The sequence below is a fragment of the Plenodomus lingam genome (genome assembly GCF_022343315.1).
Source record: "Plenodomus lingam strain CAN1 chromosome Unknown contig_26, whole genome shotgun sequence".
Classification (NCBI taxonomy): Eukaryota; Fungi; Ascomycota; class Dothideomycetes; order Pleosporales; family Leptosphaeriaceae; genus Plenodomus; species Plenodomus lingam.
In genome coordinates, this window is record NW_027093941.1 from 979,461 (window position 1) to 1,001,565 (window position 22,105).

A 22,105-nucleotide genomic window follows, 5' to 3' on the forward strand; every position below is an offset into this window, starting at 1 on the left:
AAATAAGTGCATAGACGCTACGCGTGCGTACTACTTAATATATAGGCCTGTTATAAATTAGGAAGGAATATAAAGATATAATAATAAAACCTAAGAATATATAGAAATAAAGCCTAAAATAGATTATAGGGTATAAAGATATAACCCTAGACCCCTAGAAAGATAATTTTATAATAGTTTATAGGGAAGGTTAGGGGTATATAAAGGGCTTAGGCTTATGCCTAAGCCTAGGTCTAATATAAGATAGACTAAGTCTAACACTACTACTAAGCAAACACATTACACACCTATAAAAAGGCGCTAAGGGCTTACCTCTCCTTTAAGATACTAAATACTATTATTAACGCTTATTGCATTCTCCCCTAAGGCTAGTCCATAACAAAGCTAGAGTCCTTATCTTCTAATAAGGAGCTCTAGGCACCCTTAGCTATAGTAGTAGCCTTACGCGCAAGCTTAGTAGTAGTAGTAGTAGCTTTTACTAGCTCCTACTACTTAGCCTTACTCTCCTTAAGGAGTACTAAGACCCTCTACTTCTTATTCTTAAGAAGGTCTTAGCTCTTACTTACTTACTTCCTTACTAGAAAGGATAGTATAAAGTATTAGGTAAGCTTAGGGCTATTAGTTTATTAGTATAGATTTTACTAAGTATTATAAAGGAAAAATTCTTATATAGATTATATATATTAGGATATAGCTATACTTAAAGAAGTACTACTAGTACTAAGTCCTCTTACTAGAAGAGTTATAGTACTTACTATTAAACTTATTAAAGAGTATAAAGTGTAGATAATTTAGATAAGTTTTAGTATAATAAATACTAGGCTCTCTATAGTAGGAGGATCTTAGGGTCTCCTTAGGAGCTAGAGAGGGAGTAGAAGAAGGAGTAGAGGTATTAGGAGGGGTCTAGGGAGGAGTAGGAGTTAGAGCTAGAGGGGTAAGAGCTAAGGCAGGAGCGCCCTTCCTTAGCTTCTTAATCTTAGCTATAGTAGTAGTAGCTATATACTTAGCTACTACACGCTTTATAATAGCTTTATACTTAATAGTAGCACGCTTTTCTTTAGTAGTAGTAGCTTTAGTAATAATAGCTTTAGTAGTATAAGAGGTAATAAAGGTAGTATAGGTAGAGTAAGTATAAGTAGTAGATTTTAACTTTAACTAAGATATAGGTTAGTAGAGATATAAGTATAGTTTAGATCTTTAGAGTTATATAATCTTATAATTTAAGCTATAGTAAAAATTATAGTTAGGTAGATAGAGTTATAAAGCTTAGTTTAGATAATATTTAAGTATATAAATATAAGCTAAATAAGGAAGGCACGCTAGTTAGTATCTAAAGGGTAAGCTAATTTAACCCTTTAGATATATAATACTCTAATTAGCTATACTACCTACTAACTATAAGTATAACTATAATAATAAAAGATCTACCTATACCTAGGGGGTGTGTTATAAAGGGATATTAACTAGATTATAAAGTATCTTAATCTAATTAATCCTAGTTAATACCCTTATATAACCTACTATCTAATAAACTACTAGCTTACTACTAAGTACCTAATAAAAAGCAGGAGCTCTAGTAAGGAAGGTTTACTAATTATTCACCTTCTAGTAAGGGTAGCTAAAGCTCTATATATATAAGTCTGATTATAGTAGATATAATCTAATAATCTATCTCCTAAATTATTCCTAACCTTAGTGATCCAGATTTCCGGAATTATTCATATATCTTCGCCCCATTTATTCATCTTTCAGTCCCTACCTCTCATAATCTCTTACTACTACGAACCTGTCTCAAATTTATAGATACTAGGCCTATAAATTATAACCAATCTATCTTCCCTAAGTTGATTAAACTTACCTTTCGTGATCCACTTTAACCCTGGTAATCCGGCTTACCTTCTAATTTTACCTGACCTAGCTGCTAAGGATTGAGCGATTTTAATTTCTCTTTATAGACATAGTCTTATAGATTGCATGAATACTTAGTAGATTAGAGACTGCCTTCTTCTTACTTAACTGCGCTAACTGCTACACACATTCAATACCTTATTGTCTAACCAACGCCTTCGATCAAATCACAGCTTCTCTCGATTGATCAACTTACTTCCAACATGCGCTTGCCACTTTCCCTTACCTTGATCTCACTGCTCTCAGCAGTCACTTTAGTCGCCTTGCCCCTCGACCACCAAGATCAAGCAATCTCGATTCGCCATGTCAACGAATTATCACCCATCGAATCGCCACCTATCAAATCTGTACAGTAGGTCATGTTCACTCCATTACATGACGCCTTGTCCTAAAAGTAGATGCATTACGGCCAAATTGTCTTTGCACCATGTTCAAGCTTTGCTTGGGTTTATATTCCCCTGTGGCACCTACCCCAGGACTTCCAGCACCCTCTTAAGCAATCCCAAACGCTGACTAGGTAAAAATAGACCTCGTTCCAACAATCCAGACTCCGTTGCGCAGTCTTCGCCGCAGTACGTGCCCTCAAGTAACGCTCAGAACTCATTATACTCACCACGCTTAGCAAACTCCAACGACGTGCACACTATCAGATGCCCCGTTTCAAGTTTGGCCCTAATAGCAAACTTGTAATTGATGGCCTCTCAATCTTCTGGACATTTGTCGGTGAAACTAAGTTCGTCGACGTAGTCACGTTCGTAAACCATTTCGCTGGGAACGTTATCGTAAACCTCTATTCCATGAATGAGCATGCCCTACCAGATAAAATGCTTCATACTTGGAATATTGGTGCCGAAGGTGTCGTGCAATTCAAGGAAATGGTTCAGTATCAAAAGTTTGGTCAATTTGTAATAGAGCTTTTTACTATCGAATGATGGTAGAAATTTAAGCATCTAATCACGTTTCACAAGTAGGCTAGCAATGGGGTCGGGGAACACCAAGAGGGGTATTGGGGTCGATTGGGGTCGGACGCACCTCCAGCATTGTTGTGTTTGGTTAGGATTCTGTAGGCGTCTATCTTGGCTTTTGTTGCAGTCTCACAGGCCAAGAGCTTAGCATAGTGTACGTGTGTGAAAGGGGTAAAAGGTGCGAGCTCACGATACGTTGAGCTTTGAAAACAGAATGGGGCCAGACAAAAACTGTGTAGTACCTGTAGCACTACCTATAGTCAATACTAGAGGGAATTTTTTATCTAGATCTAAGAGACAGTATATAACAGTATAATTTCATGGTTATATTTCTAAAGATGACAATTGATCATACTACTACTTTGTACGCATAGGCTGAATTATAGCCGATTTAGCTATCTATTGGATCTGCTCTAGTTAGCACTGATATTTGCCGCAACCATTTCGTTTATACGGTAAGGTGCAGAACCAGGATGCACGTTTGCTGTAGGCTAGATGAAGATCTCATGGTCCACCGCATCGGATGACGCAACACACAGACGCCTCTCCCGTCCCTTGCATGCACTCGAGCGCCAGGCCCCTCAGACTGCAACACCAATGAGCCATTTTTTGAATTATCGTGGTTCAGTGGCACAAAACGAAGTTGCATGCTGTGTCTGTAGCACTCGGCGCACGCCGTCAATCTATTGGGCAACCAACGGTCTCACATGTGCAGTCTCCCCATCTGCCACACTCTAAGCCTTGCCGTCCTACCTGATCATGCACCTGCGCCGCAACACAGCTTGAGATGGTCTCGCGTAGTACAGTGATTTTGGCTTGATGCTACAAATACACTGCAACTATGGCATCCCCCGGCCTCTTTCTCTGTAACTCTCTTTGTACATGCAATTCATACCATGTCGCCGCTCCAAGATTTTTCGCCGTTTCATACATCTGATACATCCAACACAACATCGTCGATGGCTCAAGACAAGCAGGGGACACTACCCGGATTGAAGCGCGGAGTTGCAATCGGCATTACCTGTTCCGCTGCTATCATACTCATCCTTCTTGTAGTTCTCTTTGTGATCACGCGACAGAAGAGGCTAGGAAAGCGGAAGCAGCAGAAGCAAGACAAGTTTGCCAACAAAATAGTCTTTGAGGAAGTGTGGTGGCAAGAGAAGACAACAAAGTTGACCCAGTCACCAACACATCCACCGAAAGGGATGGAAACGTCCGATATCCAAGGACATAATGGTTCTAGAGAGGCCGAACGACATCCCAGCCGAATAAGCACCCAAATAGCACCACACGAAAACTGTTATCCCTTGAGCCAAACGCCTGACCACCCACGAAAACCAGCCTCCAGCCTGTCGTTCTTCAAAGTATCCTCGTACAAACACTACCCTAGGACTGCGGCATAGAATCTATCTAGCCACCAAGATACCTACAGGAAGGCTTACTGGCGATACTCGCACCTGCTTGGCTCTCTGGGACCGTCCAAATTCTCCTTTGAGCATCACAGCCACTCATCCATGCCCATAGAGCTCACACATCTCAGCACTACGGCTTACATTGAATCACCAGAAGACTTGCCGGGAACCCGGGTGCAGGCTTACCTTACTAACAATCCGTCTCCACATCCACCCGCTTTCTCCCATCCTTTCCCGTCACTTCTTAACGAAAGACTGGTATGGACTGTGAGTCACACTGGATCATCAAGCAACGTTCTCCCATCATCAAACCTAGCACTATCCGGACCATCAGCAGGTGTCAAGGCGGGAAGTATGGTCAAGGGCGTGGCTGTGTCAGGACCCGTCATGGTGTTCAGCGCTGCGCTTGTACTGAAGAGGAAAGGGGACAAAGAACTGCTGGGCGAGTATGCGGGAATAAAGCAGAGGGACGCAATTGTGGTTCCGGCATAGTGAGACGGTGTCCGAGACATGAAAGGGATTAGTGATATGTATCGAGAATTAGGGTGCAGATCCAGCAAAGCTGGGAAGACGGGATCATGTACAGTCGCTTGTTGAGTTCAGAGGGTGGGAGATGACACATCACGACGTAAAAGAAACGTAATGAGGATTTACATAGTGTATAGTGTATAGTTACCGAAGATAGTGAAATGTAAAAACCTTGAATCCAAAACATGGGAAAATCATGGATGTGCGCTGGTATTTACACCGTGGCGCTATCATGAGATTGAGACAGGGAGATTCAAGATGATGTATAGGTGCGAAGCAAGTAACAGTAAAGTAGATTGGTGAGACGAGACAAAACGCCGCTCTACAGAATGTGTATGTGTGCATAATCTAGTTTCGGTCCAGCCCATGCGTCCACAAATGTCAAAAATCATGCAAGAAACCGATGACCAAGAACGGAGAGACATTGGTGAAACGACCTTGTTCGCCATGTTCGCCCACGTAATATTGAAGCCGAAGTGCACCAGAAGCCTGGCGGAAAAAAGAGATGACCACCTTTCAAGTCCTCCTTTTATTTGGTTGAAACATGCTGTATTCAGTCCGCTTTCTCTTGGGAGCTGGGACAAGCGCCGAGGCTCTGACATCGGAGGCGGCGGGACCTGTCCTCTGCCTCTCCGCGTGATAGTTTTGTGGCAATGAAACCCGCTCCGGTAGCGCGCTCTTCTGAGGCACAGGTCGTTGAATGATCTGAGGTTTAGTCGAAGACGGTCTGCTCGCAGGTGTTTGTGGTTCGTGCCTCTTCGCTGCTGCGTCCGCTGCTTCCCTTGCGTCCGCTATCCGTCGTTGGGGGGCTTCATTCACAGCCATGCGTACCATGTGAGCCGGCGCCTTCACGAGCTGAGTCCTTCTCCGGGCTTGGATCTGCGGCGGTGCCTGGTGCAGCGTTGGGCGATCGCGCTTGTAGTCGAACATTCCCCTCTTCAGCTTGTCCAGCACTGCCTTACCAGTCTTTGCAGGCGCACCCGTAGACGGTCCCCAGCTGGCGTTAGCTGAAGATCCTGATCCACGGCTAGAGAACATTCTGGCGGCACCTAAAGCCGTCCTGCTGTCGACAATCTGGGTCTTGGTCTGGGTCCGGTCCACAGCCTTCATCTTGTTCCTCAACATCTCTGCCTGCGCAAGCTTCTCGTTCTCTGCATCCTTCTTGAGTTTTCGATAGACCTTAGCCCAGTTCTTAGGATTCTGTGGCTCGAATCTCCTCGTCTCCCAGCTTGGAATGTCGCGCTTGATGAACCGTAGCCAGATCTCGCCCGTCTCACCCCTTAACTGTTCACAGTTCTCTTCAAGCAGCTGTAATTGTTCGGGGTTCTGAATGTAGCGGATTATTGGCTCGACGAAGTGGAATGGTAGATCGGCGACACTGTCGAGCAAGTGGATGTTCTTCACCAGGCGCCGCCTGGCCATCTCGTATAGGGAGGCGGCCGGCATCGTGGATATAATGCGGCGAGAAGGGTGGTAGTGTAGAACAAAGCGGTATAGGCTTGTTTATAATTTTGAATTACTCTTGAATATAATGGTTGTTTGGTGGAGGAAACGGTGACGAGTTCGAGGACAAGTTCAAGTCGAGGTGTCTGTAAATCGTGGATAAAGCGTAACGTGGTCCAAGAGCAACCTGGACTAAGGCACCAGTCACATTGTGCGCGTGCATGCGTTCGCCGTCAAATAAAGAGCTATTGTTCGAATAGGCTCCGGTGAAAAACGGTGAAAGTGAAGGTCATCGAGGTCGGCGCACCCCGAAGCGCGGTGAAGGAGACATGGTTGGGAATGATCTGACGTATTGTTAGGTTACTGCGGGAAAGCTAACCACCTGGGAGGCTGCATGGGGCTCATTTAGCGCCACAAGCTTTCGCGTGAGGTTCAAGACCCAAGACCGTTCAAGACAGCGACAAGCCACATCTCGCACTTTTGAAGGACAAAAGAATCCACCATATTCCCCCTCCCCCACAAGCTGGAAGGAAGAAGTGTCAGTTAGTGTCAGTTATCATGGCGCCCAAAGACTGGGGCCTGTTGTCCCAAGCAGACGAGGGTAAGGTCTCTGCTTCACTCTGCCCGCGCAGCTTCTCACTAAGCTTCGCCAGATGCGCTCCACAACGTCTCAAGACTCCTCGCTGTCGAAGCGCGACCCTACACGCATGCTGCCGGTCGCATACTCAAGCCCGACTTCTTTGAACAGGCGCGACCAAAACAGCTTCCTTCCCCACCACCAGATGCCTCGGCGGCCGATGAGGAGGCTGCTGCGGCAGCAGTAGAACGTAAGCAGCAAATACACAACATCGAGATATGGCGCAAAGACATCATGAACGAACTGTCACTCATCGATTTTGCCATTCTACGAGCCGAGTTCACCACAAACAGCAATCACGAGGAGCGCCAGCGATATGCAGTGGAGAAGATCGGTATCGAGGCAAAGCAAGCGCATGTAAAAACGGCGATTGAGGAACTTCGCGTACAGCTAGTGGAGGCGAAGGAAACTTTGGCAGTGCGCAAGACGTACGACGAGTTGACGGAAAAGATCACCAGTAGCAAAATGTTGAAACCTCGAGATGAGCAAGCACTTGCGCATGCAAAATTGGATGAAGAGATTGCAGAGCTTGAGCACGAGGTGCAGTCAGCAAAGGACACATGGAGCGAACGGTGCACGCAGTTTGGACGTATCGAGGAAGAGGCTCGGGGCATGCTGCGTATGATCAAGGACGAGAAAGAGGAGGCAGAGCGCAAGGAAGGCATGATGAAGGATGGTGATGAAGACGGTGAGCACGAGGGTAGCGTTTCTAGGGGTGATGCCAGCCACGTGGGTACGCCACGACCAGATGGCGGCGTAACACCGATTCATGCAAGCCAGAGTGGGGAGGGCTCGTCTAGTCTCAGAGTGCCCCCACAAGACAGGTTGAAGCCCTTGTCAAGAGAAGCCAGCGTGGTAGCATCGGCAGGCAGATCAGGAGCAGTTGAAGATACTGACATGGCCGACTCTGGAGCCAATTTCGAGGAAACCAACGAGGACGACTCTTCGGGTATTGAAGAAGGCGAGGATCTCGAAGATGGTGAGGATGATGGAGAGGATCGAGTAACCGGCAAAATGGATGAGTCGTAAAGATGGGAGATCGTCTCGTTCAATGTATATTGCATAGCGCGGCGTTCAGGTTTGCTCAGGGTGCTGATTCGCACATGTATATATTGATTGGGGTATCATATTTTTCGACATGTGGCAGATGCAAGATTATGAGGCCTCTTTAATTGCATCTTTTCCTACTGCAATGGCCTCCTTTGCCTTAGTAACCTCCGCTTCTGATGCTTCTCCATTCTCCTATTTACAGTCAGCATAAGTAGATCTTCATCGCTGCATAGAGCTGGACTTACAAGCTCATCCTCCAGCTTCTCTAAGGCAGCTTGAATTTTCGTCTTCATGCCTGACAGGACATTCTTGGTTTCTTGCAGTGCTTGACGCTGTCTAGCAATCAGCTTTGTTCAGTCCAATCGATCTGGGTAGTATGCCCCACCTCTTGCCTCAGTGTATACTCGGCATTCTCATCGCCCTCACTCGTCTCGTGCTTCTGGATGCGTGTCTCTTGTTGCGCAAGCTCCTTGTGGTAGCTGGCTTCTTCCTTGACAAGGCGGTTCACAACGCTAGTCGCAATGGCAAGTCTTGAAGGAGGTGCCATGGTGATTCAGTTGGGATATGAAAGTTCTCGATGCAGTTGAGTGGATGGCGGGGCCAACAACTACCCAGCTAGGTCCATCTCAAGCTGCAAGAGCTAAGCCCAATCGACGCCGTTTATTAGTGCAAAACGCGTCGCGTAGAAACAGGAGGACGCGCTACCGCCCACTTCACCCCAGCAACCCCTCTCTACAACAACGATCACGGATGACTCCACTGCGACGCTGTGTATAGACAGAGACACAGACAGAGAGAGAGAGAGAGCATCGCCACAATGTCTTCTCCGACCAAACGTCGCTCTCAGCGCACGTCCGCATCTGTGACTCCTCGACGAAGCGCTCCTGCAGCTGTCACCTCTAGTCCACCGCCAGCTGGACCAGAGGAACAATTACAAACGGAAGCCTCTCAAGCATCGCAACGTGGATCACAGGCGACACCTCGAAACCAGAGATTTCAGACCACATCAACACAATCGCCCTTGTTCTTCCGTTCGTCGCCCGCACAACCATCGGGCGCAGACCCAGCAAATGGCGAAGAAAGTGATGGTGGCGCGACCCCAAAGGCCAGCGCCATGACTGTGGGAGGTATGGTTGAGATAGACTCTGAATTGTGGTTGCACTACTTACCATCAGCCAGATTCCTCGCCTATCCATTATGACTCCAGTTCCAGCCCTGGTCGAGCTCGCAATGCTCAAAATACAGACCTCCGTAGCAGCAGTAGTGCTCTCTTCGTGCGTGGTTCCGAGTCTGCTGCCCGTGCTCGTCGCAGCGATATCCACTCCGATGTATTTGGCACGGGTCCCTCGAACCGTCGCCGCACACTATTCGTTGGTGAGGATGGTGTACCTGTTCAAGAAGCATCAGACGCACCGACCTTCTCCAACTTGAACCCAGATACGTCAGATGCCGATGTGCTGGGCGGAAACTCCTCGCGGGTCATTTGGGGTACCAATGTGTCTCTTGTGGATGCAAGGCACGCCATGAAGGACTTTCTAATGAACTTTCAAAGGAAATACCGAATGATTCAAGATGGCGAACTTGAAGAGGGCATGAATCTTCCTGCAGACCATCCAGCCATGGCTCGAGAATATGTCGATATCATGAAGATGATGCTCGAACTCGGTGTCACACCTCTCAACTTGGATGCACGCAATTTGAAGGCTTACCCGCCAACAAGAAAACTTTGGCACCAGTTGCAGGCTTATCCCAACGAAATCATCCCCATCATGGACGTTGCGATCAAGGACACAATGCTCGAACTTGCTGAGAAGCGCATGGCTGAGATGAGGGTTCAATTGTCCCAACAACAGCGTGCTGCGCAACCGAGGACTCGCGATTCGAGCTCCCTGCCTCCTATGCTCAGTTCTGATGCTCCTACTCCAGGCGCTCCCTCTCCTGCTCCATTCGCCGATATTCCTAACCTAGTGAGCGAAGTCGACCAGAAGACATACAACGTTCGGCCGTTTGGTTTGGACAAGACGATCAATCTGCGTGAATTAAACCCCGGCGATATGGACAAACTGGTCAGTGTGAAAGGCCTCGTCATTAGGACTACACCCATTATCCCAGATATGAAAGATGGTATGTGTAGCGCCCCGAAATCTCCCTGTATTTTGACTAATCTGATCAGCCTTCTTCCGTTGCTCCGTCTGCCAGCATACCGTCAGGGTAGACATCGACCGTGGCAAGATCACCGAACCCACCAAATGCCCGCGTGCTGTCTGTGAATCTCCCAACTCCATGCAAATCGTCCACAACCGCTCTGGTTTTGCCAACAAGCAGGTCATCAAGCTACAAGAAACACCAGACGACATGCCGGATGGTCAGACACCACATTCAGTCTCCTTGTGCGCATACGATGAGCTTGTTGATGTTTGCAAGGCTGGTGACCGAGTCGAAATTACTGGAATCTTCAAATGCAACCAAGTGCGTACCAACCCTCGCCAGCGCTCCGTCAAGAACATCTTCAAAACCTACGTCGACGTACTACATATTCAGAAGGTTGACAAGAAACGCATGGGTATTGATGTCTCTACCATTGAGGAGGAGCTTGCTGAGCACGCTGCTGGCGATTTGGAGCAGACTCGCAAAGTCTCGGAAGAGGAGGAAGCAAAGATCAAGGAAGTTGGCGCTCGTCCCGACGTCTACGAGCTTCTGTCTCGATCTCTTGCGCCTAGTATCTATGAGATGGACGACGTCAAGAAGGGCATCATGTTACAACTCTTTGGAGGTACCAACAAGTCTTTTGAGAAGGGTGGGAGTCCCAAGTACAGAGGCGATATTAACGTTCTGCTTTGTGGTGACCCTTCGACGGCGAAGTCGCAGATTTTGCAGTACGTGCACAGAATCGCACCTCGTGGTGTTTACACCTCCGGAAAAGGCTCCTCGGCTGTCGGTCTTACTGCCTATGTTACACGCGATCCTGAAACTAGGCAACTGGTGCTTGAGTCTGGAGCGTTGGTCCTTTCTGATGGCGGTGTATGCTGCATTGACGAGTTCGACAAGATGTCGGAATCTACACGGTCGGTCTTGCACGAAGTTATGGAACAACAGACCGTCTCGATCGCAAAGGCAGGTATCATCACCACCCTCAACGCTCGTACTTCTATCCTCGCATCTGCCAATCCCATCGGTTCAAAGTACAATGTCAACCTTCCCGTACCGCAAAACATTGATCTGCCGCCAACCCTTCTTTCGCGTTTCGATCTCGTCTACCTCGTCCTCGATCGCATCGACGAGCAAAACGATCGCCGCCTAGCTCGCCACTTGGTCGGGATGTATCTCGAGGATGTACCCGAAAACGCATCCAAGAATGAGATTCTACCCATAGAATTCCTCACATCCTACATCTCCTATGCCCGCACCAATATCCACCCCAAAATCACAGAACCGGCCTCCAAAGCGCTTGTTGATGCCTATGTGGCCATGCGCGCCCTCGGCGCCGACATTCGCTCCCAGGAACGCCGCATCACGGCTACAACGCGCCAGCTGGAATCCATGATTCGCCTCTCGGAAGCGCACGCCAAGATGCGTCTCTCACAGGAAGTCACGGCAGATGATGTGCACGAAGCCGTGCGGCTGATCAAATCCGCGCTCAAGCAAGCTGCAACGGATGCGCGCACCGGCCTCATCGACATGTCGCTGCTCACCGAGGGCACCTCGAGCGGCGACCGCAGGAGGAAGGATGATCTCAAGCGTGCGGTGCTTGCGGCGCTGGATGAGCTGGGTGGTGCGGGGCAGAGTGTGCGTGTGGGGGAGCTGGTGAAGAAGGTGAGGGAGGGGGCGAGTGAGCAGGTGGACAACGCAGAGTTTCAGGAGGTATTGAGGAGTGCGGAGTTGGAGGGGGTGGTGCAGGTTAGTGGGGAGGGGATGCGGAGGACGGTTAAGAGGGTTGTTGGGACGTTTTAGTGAGAAAGAAGGAATTTAAGAAGGAAGCTTATGTGGCATGAGATATGACGAGAAAGAAATAGATAGACATATTTCGTTCAACCCGTCTGCTGGTGTAATGACAATATCAATCATGTCTAAACTACGGGTTACATTCTTCTCGTCATAGCAAATCCTCACATTTGCAATCTCTCTAATCCCTCGGCCAATCCCCCCTCTTCGTTATCCACCACATTCCCTTTCCCCTCTCCTGGACCCGGACAGTACCCAACACCCTCACACCCCCCATCCTCCTCTCCCTCTCCCTCTACCCCTAATATCTCCTTCGCAACCCACCGCGCAGTTTTCAAATGCAAACTCGGCTCCCGCCCCCCTCCCGCCACCGTACTCCTTCCCCGCGCCAACGCCTGAAACACAAGCAGCTGGTCCCTCAGATGACTATCCACACAGGCACCTGTAGCGATTTCTTCGAGCAGCTGGGCGGAGACTTGTTCCACCATGGTAGTGGCGGTTAGTTTTTCAGATGTGGTTTTGGACGGACGGGTGGTGGAGAGGAGGTCGCGGCCGAGAGTGTGGGCGGTGGTGGTGTGGGCGGTTAGGAGGAGGTAGTAGTGTTTTGGGGAGGGGGAGGGGTGGAAAGTTATCGTGAGGGTCGGGGTGGGTGTGGTAGGTGTGGAAAGGGGGGAGAAGCGGTGTTGAAAGATGTGGGCTAGGTGGTTGCGGAAGTGGAGTTCGGAGGCTTGGGGAGCGATGATGGTGGCTTTTATACCGGTGATGGGGCCGCGGTTGGTGAGGTTGAATGCGGGAAGGGGGCCGCTGAGCGGGCGGATGGTGTAGGTTATACTGCCTAGTTGTGGGGGATTGCCGGGTGGAGACCAGCCGCGGGAGTGTAGGGTGCTGGTGATGGGGGGGATGCCGATGAGTTGGAGGGTGGGGAGGAGGACTTGTGCTATGTAGTCTATGGATGGCGAGTTGGAGACATTGGTACCGCCTGTGATGTGCACTTGGACTGGGAGTGGGGAGGAGGAAGAGGAAGAGCCTGAGAAGAGAATGTAGGGCAGTATGGCTTGGAAGACGAGGGTGACGCTTCCAGGTGTGGTTTGGTTGATGTGGATTTCTCTGCTGGTGAGTATGTTGCTGGGTGTTGTCCGTACAGTGTCTGGAATAAAAGTGATTGCCCTGCTCTTCAGGGTTGCGCCGCTGACTTGGGCGGAGCAGGCTTGAGCGAGCCATTGGACGCAGGCTAGGTGTTGTGATTTTAGACCGCCGCCTCCATGCCGTTTACCGCGGATGTTAGTGATGGTGATGGGCTTTGAAGTTAGGCTGGAGAGACCAAGGGCGAGACGCAGAAGTTGGCCGCCGCCTTCGAGGGTTGTGCCATCGAGTTGGATGGGTAGAGGAGGTGACATGGATGGAATTTGGCAAGTGGTGTGGCATTTGAGGTAAGACGGATGTGGCCATGCGACGAGTGAAGGGGTATCCGTCCATCTACTTTCCACGTGCTTTTTTTATTCATCAAGTACTTGAAGCATATGGTATACGGGAGTGTGGTTGGTGATGAGGCAAGATGAGTCGAACAGTGAACTAGAGCCAGCTAGTTAACGGGGAGTCATGTACGGTTCGCTGTGCATTGCTGCCTGCCGGATTGCACATTAGATCTGCCATATATGCTGTTTATGTTTGAATAGGATGCCAACATATTGCGTGCTTTTCTTGGGTAAGTTGGAAGCATGAGGCCTGGGTAGTACTCTAGGTGTAGGTGTTGTTCTGGTCTGGCTACTATGGCATGCTAAGTCAGCAAGCCCGTTGGTCCGGGCGCCGATCAATTTCATCATCCAGGGCGTCATTAACTCTAGGTACCGTTACCGCGGCCGAACTTTTGTCAGAAGCTCGTCAACGCTTTCTCTTGCTTTTGCTGGAGCCCGCTCTTGCTCGCCCGCATAACCAGCCCATCCATGACCATGTCGAATGTTCTTTTGGACCGCCAATTCATCACACAATCCCGGTAGGTGGACAGTACAGTCTTCCCCTCCCGAGTTATGCGCGGCCCGTTGGGCTTGTCGGCAGCAAAGGCCTGTCATGGTCCGGCAAACGGAGCCCTCTTTGCGCTCATACAATCCCCTCGTTTGCACTCCACAACGGCCCCAATCGTGTCGAGAGCATTCACGACAAACCCATGCCCGATATCATTCGTCGCCTCTCGAGCACCGAGCTGGAATGGTTGCCTACCACGTTCAACTTCAACGTCAACTTCGTCAACTCCGACGTCATCGCCATTCCTTGTACGCTTCGCAACCGCAGGCACCACGCGTCGCAATGGCCTCACACAGTCCCCCATCCGCATGTTCACGACGTCCCAACTACTCGCAGAGGCTACGAGTAATGCCAAGCCGGTGAAGCAGCGGCTGTCCTACCGACAGGAGATCAAGGAAAGGGGCATCATGGACCTCGAGGAGAATGACGGTGACGCAGAAGAGCAAGGCTTTGCAAAGTCGGAAAAGGCGACGCAGGCAAAGCAGGTCAACATGAGTGCCAAGCTCAGCAAAGATGGAAGCGGATCCGGAGGCGCTCCAGGCGGCATGCGTGAGATTGTGAGGCTGATCAAGATCGCCCGCCCGGAGCTGGGAACGCTATCGTGGGCCTTCCTCTTCCTCATCTTTGGCTCCGCTATCTCTCTGTCTGTCCCCTTCTCCATTGGCCGAATCCTCGACGCTGCAACACAAACGGAAAACACCGACGGCCTACTCTTTGGACTCCATCCCTCGGCCTTTTACTTTGCCTTGGCTGGCGTGCTGACAGCGGGTGCGAGTTTCAACTTTGGTCGTATCATCATTCTACGTATTGTGGGAGAACGCATCGTGGCCCGCCTGCGCTCGCAATTGTACCGCAAGACCTTTGTGCAAAACGCAGAGTTCTTCGATGCCAACCGGGTTGGAGACCTCATCTCCCGTCTGGGTTCGGACACCATCATCGTCGGCAAGAGCATCACACAAAACCTGTCGGATGGGCTCAGAGCGCTCGTCAGCGGTGCTGCTGGTTTTGCCATGATGGGATTCGTCAGTCTGAAGCTCACCGGTATCCTCGCTCTGATTGCCCCACCAGTGGCTCTGGTCGCCTTCTTCTCAGGTCGTGCACTACGAAACCTCAGTCGTAAGATTCAGAAGAACTTGGGAACATTGACCAAGATTGCGGAGGAGCGACTGGGCAACGTACGAACAAGTCAGGCCTTTGCTGGCGAGGTTCAGGAGGCTGCTCGATACAACCGCCAAGTCAAGAGAATATTTGCATTGGGAAAGAAAGAGGCCATCATAGCGGCAACCTTCTACGGTAGTACCGGACTGATGGGCAATCTGACCATTATTGGGATGCTGTACGTTGGAGGTAACATGGTGAAGACCGGCGTCATCTCCATCGGTGAACTCTCGTCGTTCCTCATGTACACCGTCTATGCTGGTTCCAGCATGGTTGGTCTATCTGGGTTCTATGGTGAGATGATGAAAGGAGTGGGAGCTGCCAGTCGTCTCTTCGAGCTTCAAGATCGCAATCCAACCATTTCGCCCACAAAGGGTCTGCCGGTCAAGTCTGCGCGCGGCCCAATCGAGTTCCACAACGTCTCCTTTAGCTACCCGACGCGACCAGCAGTGACCATCTTCAAAGATCTCAACTTCAGGATCGAACAGGGAACGAATGTTGCCATCGTGGCGCCTAGTGGAGCTGGCAAGTCCACCGTAGCAAGCTTGCTCCTGCGCTTCTACAACCCTACCAGCGGTACAATTACCATTGATGGAAAGGACGTTACGAAGATGAATGCAAAACAGTTAAGAAGGAAAATTGGTTTCGTCGGCCAGGAGCCTGTGCTGTTCTCGGGGACCATTGCGGAGAATATTGCCTATGGGGTGCCAGACGCGACCCGTGCTGAGATTGTTGCAGCAGCGCGCAAAGCTAATTGCCAATTCATCAGCGACTTTGTACGCCATGTGCACTCTAATTGATGACTATTTACTGACAAATTATAGCCTGATGGTCTCGAAACACATGTCGGTGCCAGAGGTACCCAGCTATCTGGTGGTCAGAAGCAGCGCATTGCAATTGCACGCGCACTCATCAAGAAGCCTGATATTCTTATTCTTGATGAGGCTACGAGCGCTTTGGACGCAGAATCAGAAACCTTGGTCAACCAGGCATTGAGCAAGCTTCTCCAAGAGAACAATACCACAATCAGCATCGCTCATCGACTGTCTACAATCAAGCGCTCTGATCGCATAATTTGCATTGATGCCGACGGCAAGGTTGCTGAAGAAGGCACATATGAAGAGCTCACAAAGAACCCCGACGGTGCCTTCAATAAGCTCATGGAATGGCAGTTGAATGGAGGCGAGGTAGACACAAAGGCTGCCACAAAGCCACGGCCTGGCGACACAGAGCAGGTGGAGAGGGAGACTGAGCACGACCAAGAACAAGAAGCAAGTCGTAACCGCATCTGAAGGAGACTCGCAAAAAACTTGCGATGGAGAAGAACGAGTCTTGGGTCGGGAGTCCATGGTCCGGCATACCCGGACGAACCATCTGTGGCGGGCAACTGCATCCGGGCAACCGAGTTGTCCAACCACACGACACAACGACGCAACATCCTCGACGATGGCGTTTCCAAAAACATCTCGAGATCATCTTGCCTGAAGGTTTCAATCGCTGCCCCCGCCCTATGGCAGGGGACCTAACAGGATGGTCCTAGCCCATCGATGCAGCGGAACAAGTGGTCCTCACGTGTGACCAATCTTTCCGGGAATCCATCGACCCGTTTCCGAACACCTCACGATACCTTTTCTAGATGGACCGGCCGCAAGCATCACATCACCTTTTGTTTAGGCAAGTTTGGTTTGCAAATTTCAACCGCAACGGAAAAAATAATTGTATATATATTTATAAACCCCTCTCAATACCTATCTCGTGACGCCGACTAGTCTCCAAAACAAAATCATTCTTCATTTCAAAGAATTTTCTCGACAGCCCAACTCACCATTATCATGTCTTCCATCGGCTCCTTTGCACTCAGTAGTACCTATGGCAGCAATTCCCTGCTCGTGAACAATACTCATTCCTCTTCCTACAACTCCTCCCTTCCAAGATCCTCTAAATCCAAAAATTCCCTCTGGCTACACTTCCCCCTCGCCTTCGCCCGCACCCACCCCAAAAACCCAGATTACCAACTCCTCCAAGAGAAACAACGGCGCGCAAGTACAAGTACCGCATCGTCGTCCTCGTCTTGCACGCTGCGCTAGTGCACGAGTCGTTTTTGCATGGGGCTTTTGTGGGCGGTATGCATGCACTTGTTTGTCTGTAGGGAGATGCAGGTGGTTGCGGTAGGGTACCCTGTCGCGCATGGATGTCAGGTGGCTGGAGTGTCTTGGGCGTTGTTGTATGGCGAAGCTAACACTGTGCAGTGCTCGCTCTGACATGCATGCCTGGCTTTGTATCCTGGGTTCCAAATTCATGGTGGCCGCGATGGCGATGGCGATGGCGATGGCGATGGCGATGGCGATGGCGATGTGTGAAGGCACGTCAATCACGTGTATACCGCAAACACGCGCATAAATTCCTCGCTTCCTTTCTGTCTGCTATCGAGTAACGCATCCATGGATGTGTTATCATTTCGCGCGCCTTTCCCGGACTCGCTGTTCCGAGTTGGGAGTCTCGGGTTGCAGGTTTGCTGATACCGATGGGGAGCTGTTGGGAAGGTTGAGAAAGGGGGGAGTGTGGGAGGAGTAGATGGTGGTGGAGGAAGGGGAGGGGATTGGTGTTGGAGAGAGAAGATGAAATTCGAGCATTGGAAGACGAGGGAATGCCGCGGGTCAGTGAGACTGGTGGGTTACCAAGATCGAATTGAATTCCGGGGCAGATTTGGAGTCTGAAGGAGGACATGGACTGGATTAAAATGACCAAATGATCCTGTTTTGATTATTTTGGTGTCGAGCGTGGTTGGTGGGGGTATAGGTCTGATCCTGCGGAATCCTATGGTGGTCTCGAGGTGAAGAGCGGACCTGACACTCAACCTGAGGGAATCCACAGCGATAACAACTACGATACTAGAATGACTTGCAAACCCATTCCAGACCAAAGCACAAACAATCGAATTCATATCCAATCAAAGAAGAAGAAAGTATGAATCCCATTAAACGCAATAGCCACACACCAAATGCTTCCGTACAGTCCCGAGGGCCTTTGCGACTTACTCATATTCCTTTGACAAAAAAAAACCCCCTCACAACGCATACCTAAAATACCGCGCCCGCCCATCCGTAACATCCTCAAACCCATCCCTCACCGCGTCCTCCCCCTCCCCAGCCCCAAACCTGCAATCCCTGCTCCGATTCACCCACCGCATATACACGCCCAGCGTCAGCGCCACCCCGACCATAGCCACATAACACACGACGAGGGCGGTGAGGGCGGAGAAATAGCGGGGCGCTTCGTCGGCGAAGAAGATGTTCGCACCGGCAATGTTACCGGCGGCGTAGAAGCAAAACCAGAGGCCGTTGGCGGTGCTGCGCTTGGTGTGGCCTGCAATGTTGGTTGTCAGGAGGTTCCAGCTGAGGATTACGGGGGCGCCGATGATGTATTGTAGCCAGGTGCAGCCGACGAGGGACCAGCGGTGGGACAGGGGGGTGAGGCGGATGCCCAAGAGGCCGGCGAGAGGGGGAAGACAGATGAGGGCTAGGATGATGCAGCGCGTGTTTTTGAAGTAGCCGGCTGCGAGGCCGCAGAGTGGGACGATGAGGAATTCGATGGCGCCGGTGGGGAGTTGGAGGAGGGTGGCGTAGATTCCTGAGAAGCCGAAGCCTTTGAGTAGGGAGGAGGAGAAGTTGGAGACGCCGCCGTTGACGACGCCGCAGGCTAGGCCGATGAGGACGAGGCAGTGGACTTTGAAGTCGAGGAGTGCTTCTACAGCTTGATTTTTGTCAAAAGCCGTGGTTTTGACACCAATCATATTGCGCGCGATGCGATCGATGGCTACGATGCGCTGTTTGTGGGTTAGGAATTTGGCCGTCGAGGGCGAGTCGGGCATCACGCAGAGGAAGACCCATGCCCATGCAAAGTTCAAGAGTCCGATGACGAGAAAGATGAGCTGCCAGGTCTTGAGGTGGGGACTGTGTGCGTGGCCGAGACCGTAGCCTAACAGTGCGCCGACCATGGTGGCCATGCCGTTAAAAGCGAGGAAGACGCACATGCGGAGTGGTTGCTCGGTGCGAGTGTAGAACATGGAGACGATGTTCATGATGGCAGGGGAGATGGAGGCCTCGAACATGCCGAGTAGGAAGCGCAGGGCGAGCATGCCGGCGTAGTCTTTCGCGGCAACATGGCAGCATAGGAGGATTGACCAAAGGAGAATCATAGAGCCCGTGTACTTTGATACGGGCAGTCGTTGGATCAGATAGTTTGCAGGTAAAGCCCAGAAAAGGTATCCGAAGTTGAATATGGCTGCAACCCACCCATACCGTGCGCCCTCAAGACCCAGATCTGGAGTCAGCGTGTAGGCATTTGCATAGTTCAAGGAAAGCTTGTCAAGGAACTGTATGGTGTAGGTTATACAGATCTAAGACGCTGCTTAGTCTACTTGTGGTATAAATGTAAAAGTGTAGTATACATACCATTGGCATAATGACCCAGTCAATCTTTCTCAATACAATTTTGCGTTCTGCGTCAAGCTCTTCTCTAGAGCACTGTTGAACTTCGAGGTATAAATCTGCGCCAATATCGCGCATCTGCTTCTCCGCTGCGAGCTGTCCATTGTCAACGCTAGGTTCCCTGACGAGAGATATCTCATGCTTTTTCTCAATCATTCTTTCAAAAGAGTGTATGAGGCCGTTGCTGAGGCAGAACAGCACAATAATCAGTGACCACCGGTTGTACGTAGAGCAGTGACGTCTGAAGGGAGCACTGCACGAGGGGCGCGTACTGCTCCTAAATCCGTTATCATGGAAAGCCTTCCACTCTAAGCAGTCTACATATCTATCATGGCTCAGTGCTGTGCGGACTGCTTATCGGTACTTGTTAAGCGTTGCCTATCACATTCCATGCTGCCCAATAGTCCGACTGCAGCTTCATGCAATCTACCATGGCCGTGGTAATCCTCCGGCACGCCTAATCAAGTAACTCTCGGTTGCACTTGCCCTGGGTGACGTAGTCTTAGTCCAAACCCACTATTCGTGCAGGTGATTTGAGCTCCTTATGTTGCAGATGCTCATCATGATGCTTGCCAAGTGATTGTGAATTGGATTCGTATAGTAGGTGTACACGGAGCTGTTGAGGCATTTGGGTATCTTTGTATTGTGTACAGCGTAATAATAGGAGCAAAGTGGCAACCGAAGTGACGAGCCAGCTTGAAGTTGGGCCTCACGCCCAGTCGCAGGACTCGTTGCTGCCCCCTATTTCCAAAGACCGTAAGGGCCATTAGTGAATTTCCATAGCTTCACTGTGCCGTCTTCGCTACCAGTGGCGTAGATCTTGCCATCTGGAGAGAAACTCGCGGACCAGATCGGGCCATGATGACCCTTGTTAGTCTCTAGCTCTTTCTCTTCGTCGAAATCCCATAGTCGGACCCAAGTGTCGTTCTGGTTGCTACCACCAGTAACAAACCTCCTTTGCCCATTGTGTAAAGCTACGCTGGCGATTTCGTAAGGTGTTTTGATACTTTTGATGAGCGATCCAGGCGATAGACTGTTGAAGAAGTAAACGCTGTTTCCAGCAGCCACGCTCAAGACACCGTCAGAGGAGGTGTTATCCAACTCGCAAGTGCCCACTGCGCCTTCAACCACATGTTCACCAATGGTGGATTCTTGTCTTAGATCCCACCAACGCACCTTCTTGTCCTCGGCTGCCGTGATTACAACATTTGGGTCCGAGGTCCATACAATAGACTTGATCGTACCGCCGTGAACCCCCGCGCCAATCTCATAGCTTGTTGCCGAGTCACTTCTTGAAAGATCGTATATCCGCAACTTCTTCTCCATTCCACCTGTGGCAAGGATTTGCGGGTGTGGCTGGTTAGGAAATGCGACGGCGCGAACAATGTGATTGTGCGAGAGTGTATGGAGAGCTTCGCCCGTATGCGTATCCCATACTTTTCTGATTCCTATTAGTAAGATTCCATAAAAAAGCTTGCGCGACCCACGCAGAGAAATCGGCTGATGCTGTAGCAGCCAAGGAGGCATCAGAGGAGAGTCGCGCTTGCCAGACAGCACCCTTATGCCCCAAGAACGTGCCAATCCAGTCTCCAGTGATGCCATCGCGGAGCATAGGATTGTTGTCTTTACATGCGGATATGATGTAATACTGGTCTTCGTCTAACATGGAGGAAAAGTGTATATGCGGGACAGGCCGAGAGTGTCCATGGCAAGTGAGTGGCACCACCTTGGTCGTTTCAGGCATGGCGAATGCAAGAGACGGGCTACTAGTCCCGGGATGAAGAATATGGATTGAAAGCCGGTGATTTAGGGCGAACAAGCTCGATATCTATAATCTTGAGAGCGGTGAAGCTCGAATATGGGAAGCGTCGTCACCAAGTCTAGAGGATTACTTTGAGGTAAGCGGAGGCGCAGAAGATCCTCGAATCCGGTGACCGTAGATACAATCAACAGGAGACAAATGAGGGCGGGGAATGCAAAATATTCGTCAATGGGTCGTAAAATCGTGAAAGTTTGTCGATGGCTGTCGCGTCTTCCTCCACAGCCCCTCGAGGGGCAAGTTGAAACGGGCTCAAGGTTAGCGCCGGAATAACTCCGGAGCCGAGGCCTAGCTTACAGCGATCCAATCTCACACTCGCCGCTCAGCACCATCGAGGGCCACCCTTGCATTCGCTACTTCCGGAGTGGCCTACACTTTGGAGGCTACATTTTGGGTTTGGATATTCTCCATAGAGCAGGGCCGCCACGAATTTGGGCTATCCCCTTGAGGCCCAGCTCCGAGTGATATTGTCACTTCATCAGCCTGAAGCTCAAACACATATGCCAACAATAGCAGTTTTCAACAAATAGCGTGCGAGAACTTTTTCGAGGTAGTTGAAAAATAGTTGGAACGGGTCATAAGGAGTATTTGATGATTCTAAAAGAGGTTTCTTTATTAGAACCGTAGATAATCCTGACGTGCAAGAAAGTCTCAGAGTCGTATCAACTGCAGAAAGGCAAGTTGTTAGGAAGAGCTTCCCGCATATAGCCCAGGGGGTAGAGTAGACTTTC

At 50.1% G+C, this 22,105-nt stretch overlaps 10 protein-coding genes across 10 annotated transcripts; 5 read left to right on the forward strand and 5 right to left on the reverse strand.

Moving 5' to 3' along the window:
- Positions 1-2,111: 2,111 nt before the first annotated feature.
- Positions 2,112-2,840, forward strand: IAQ61_006588 (uncharacterized protein; the record flags this gene model as incomplete). Its single annotated transcript, XM_066097232.1, has 2 exons — positions 2,112-2,260; positions 2,531-2,840. 2 exons carry the CDS (start codon positions 2,112-2,114, stop codon positions 2,838-2,840), a joined length of 459 nt encoding a protein of 152 aa, XP_065952709.1.
- A 992-nt stretch (positions 2,841-3,832) lies between these two features.
- Positions 3,833-4,777, forward strand: IAQ61_006589 (uncharacterized protein; the record flags this gene model as incomplete). The annotated part of the gene is made up of 2 exons (XM_066097233.1): positions 3,833-4,245; positions 4,378-4,777. 2 exons carry the CDS (start codon positions 3,833-3,835, stop codon positions 4,775-4,777), a joined length of 813 nt encoding a protein of 270 aa, XP_065952710.1.
- A 552-nt stretch (positions 4,778-5,329) lies between these two features.
- On the reverse strand, positions 5,330-6,259 carry IAQ61_006590 (uncharacterized protein; the record flags this gene model as incomplete). Its single annotated transcript, XM_003845431.1, has 1 exon — positions 5,330-6,259. One exon carries the CDS (start codon positions 6,257-6,259, stop codon positions 5,330-5,332), a length of 930 nt encoding a protein of 309 aa, XP_003845479.1.
- A 555-nt stretch (positions 6,260-6,814) lies between these two features.
- Positions 6,815-7,922, forward strand: IAQ61_006591 (uncharacterized protein; the record flags this gene model as incomplete). The annotated part of the gene is made up of 2 exons (XM_003845432.1): positions 6,815-6,857; positions 6,910-7,922. 2 exons carry the CDS (start codon positions 6,815-6,817, stop codon positions 7,920-7,922), a joined length of 1,056 nt encoding a protein of 351 aa, XP_003845480.1.
- Positions 7,923-8,048: 126 nt separating this feature from the next.
- IAQ61_006592 (uncharacterized protein) lies at positions 8,049-8,490 on the reverse strand (the record flags this gene model as incomplete). Its single annotated transcript, XM_003845433.1, has 3 exons — positions 8,049-8,135; positions 8,189-8,275; positions 8,329-8,490. The coding sequence occupies 3 exons, from the start codon at positions 8,488-8,490 to the stop codon at positions 8,049-8,051; spliced, it is 336 nt and encodes a 111-aa protein (XP_003845481.1).
- Positions 8,491-8,662: 172 nt separating this feature from the next.
- IAQ61_006593 (uncharacterized protein) lies at positions 8,663-11,894 on the forward strand (the record flags this gene model as incomplete). Its single annotated transcript, XM_003845434.2, has 3 exons — positions 8,663-9,070; positions 9,123-10,067; positions 10,117-11,894. Exons 1-3 carry the CDS (start codon positions 8,761-8,763, stop codon positions 11,892-11,894), a joined length of 3,033 nt encoding a protein of 1,010 aa, XP_003845482.1. The 5' UTR covers positions 8,663-8,760.
- Positions 11,895-12,049: 155 nt separating this feature from the next.
- On the reverse strand, positions 12,050-13,282 carry IAQ61_006594 (uncharacterized protein; the record flags this gene model as incomplete). The annotated part of the gene is made up of 1 exon (XM_003845435.1): positions 12,050-13,282. The coding sequence occupies one exon, from the start codon at positions 13,280-13,282 to the stop codon at positions 12,050-12,052; it is 1,233 nt and encodes a 410-aa protein (XP_003845483.1).
- A 933-nt stretch (positions 13,283-14,215) lies between these two features.
- MDR2 (multidrug-resistance transporter mdr2) lies at positions 14,216-16,357 on the forward strand (the record flags this gene model as incomplete). The annotated part of the gene is made up of 2 exons (XM_003845436.2): positions 14,216-15,841; positions 15,890-16,357. The coding sequence occupies 2 exons, from the start codon at positions 14,216-14,218 to the stop codon at positions 16,355-16,357; spliced, it is 2,094 nt and encodes a 697-aa protein (XP_003845484.2).
- Positions 16,358-18,132: 1,775 nt separating this feature from the next.
- IAQ61_006596 (uncharacterized protein) lies at positions 18,133-19,711 on the reverse strand (the record flags this gene model as incomplete). The annotated part of the gene is made up of 2 exons (XM_066097234.1): positions 18,133-19,464; positions 19,520-19,711. The coding sequence occupies 2 exons, from the start codon at positions 19,709-19,711 to the stop codon at positions 18,133-18,135; spliced, it is 1,524 nt and encodes a 507-aa protein (XP_065952711.1).
- A 585-nt stretch (positions 19,712-20,296) lies between these two features.
- On the reverse strand, positions 20,297-21,299 carry IAQ61_006597 (uncharacterized protein; the record flags this gene model as incomplete). The annotated part of the gene is made up of 2 exons (XM_003845439.1): positions 20,297-20,996; positions 21,043-21,299. 2 exons carry the CDS (start codon positions 21,297-21,299, stop codon positions 20,297-20,299), a joined length of 957 nt encoding a protein of 318 aa, XP_003845487.1.
- Between the last annotated feature and the right edge of the window lie 806 nt (positions 21,300-22,105).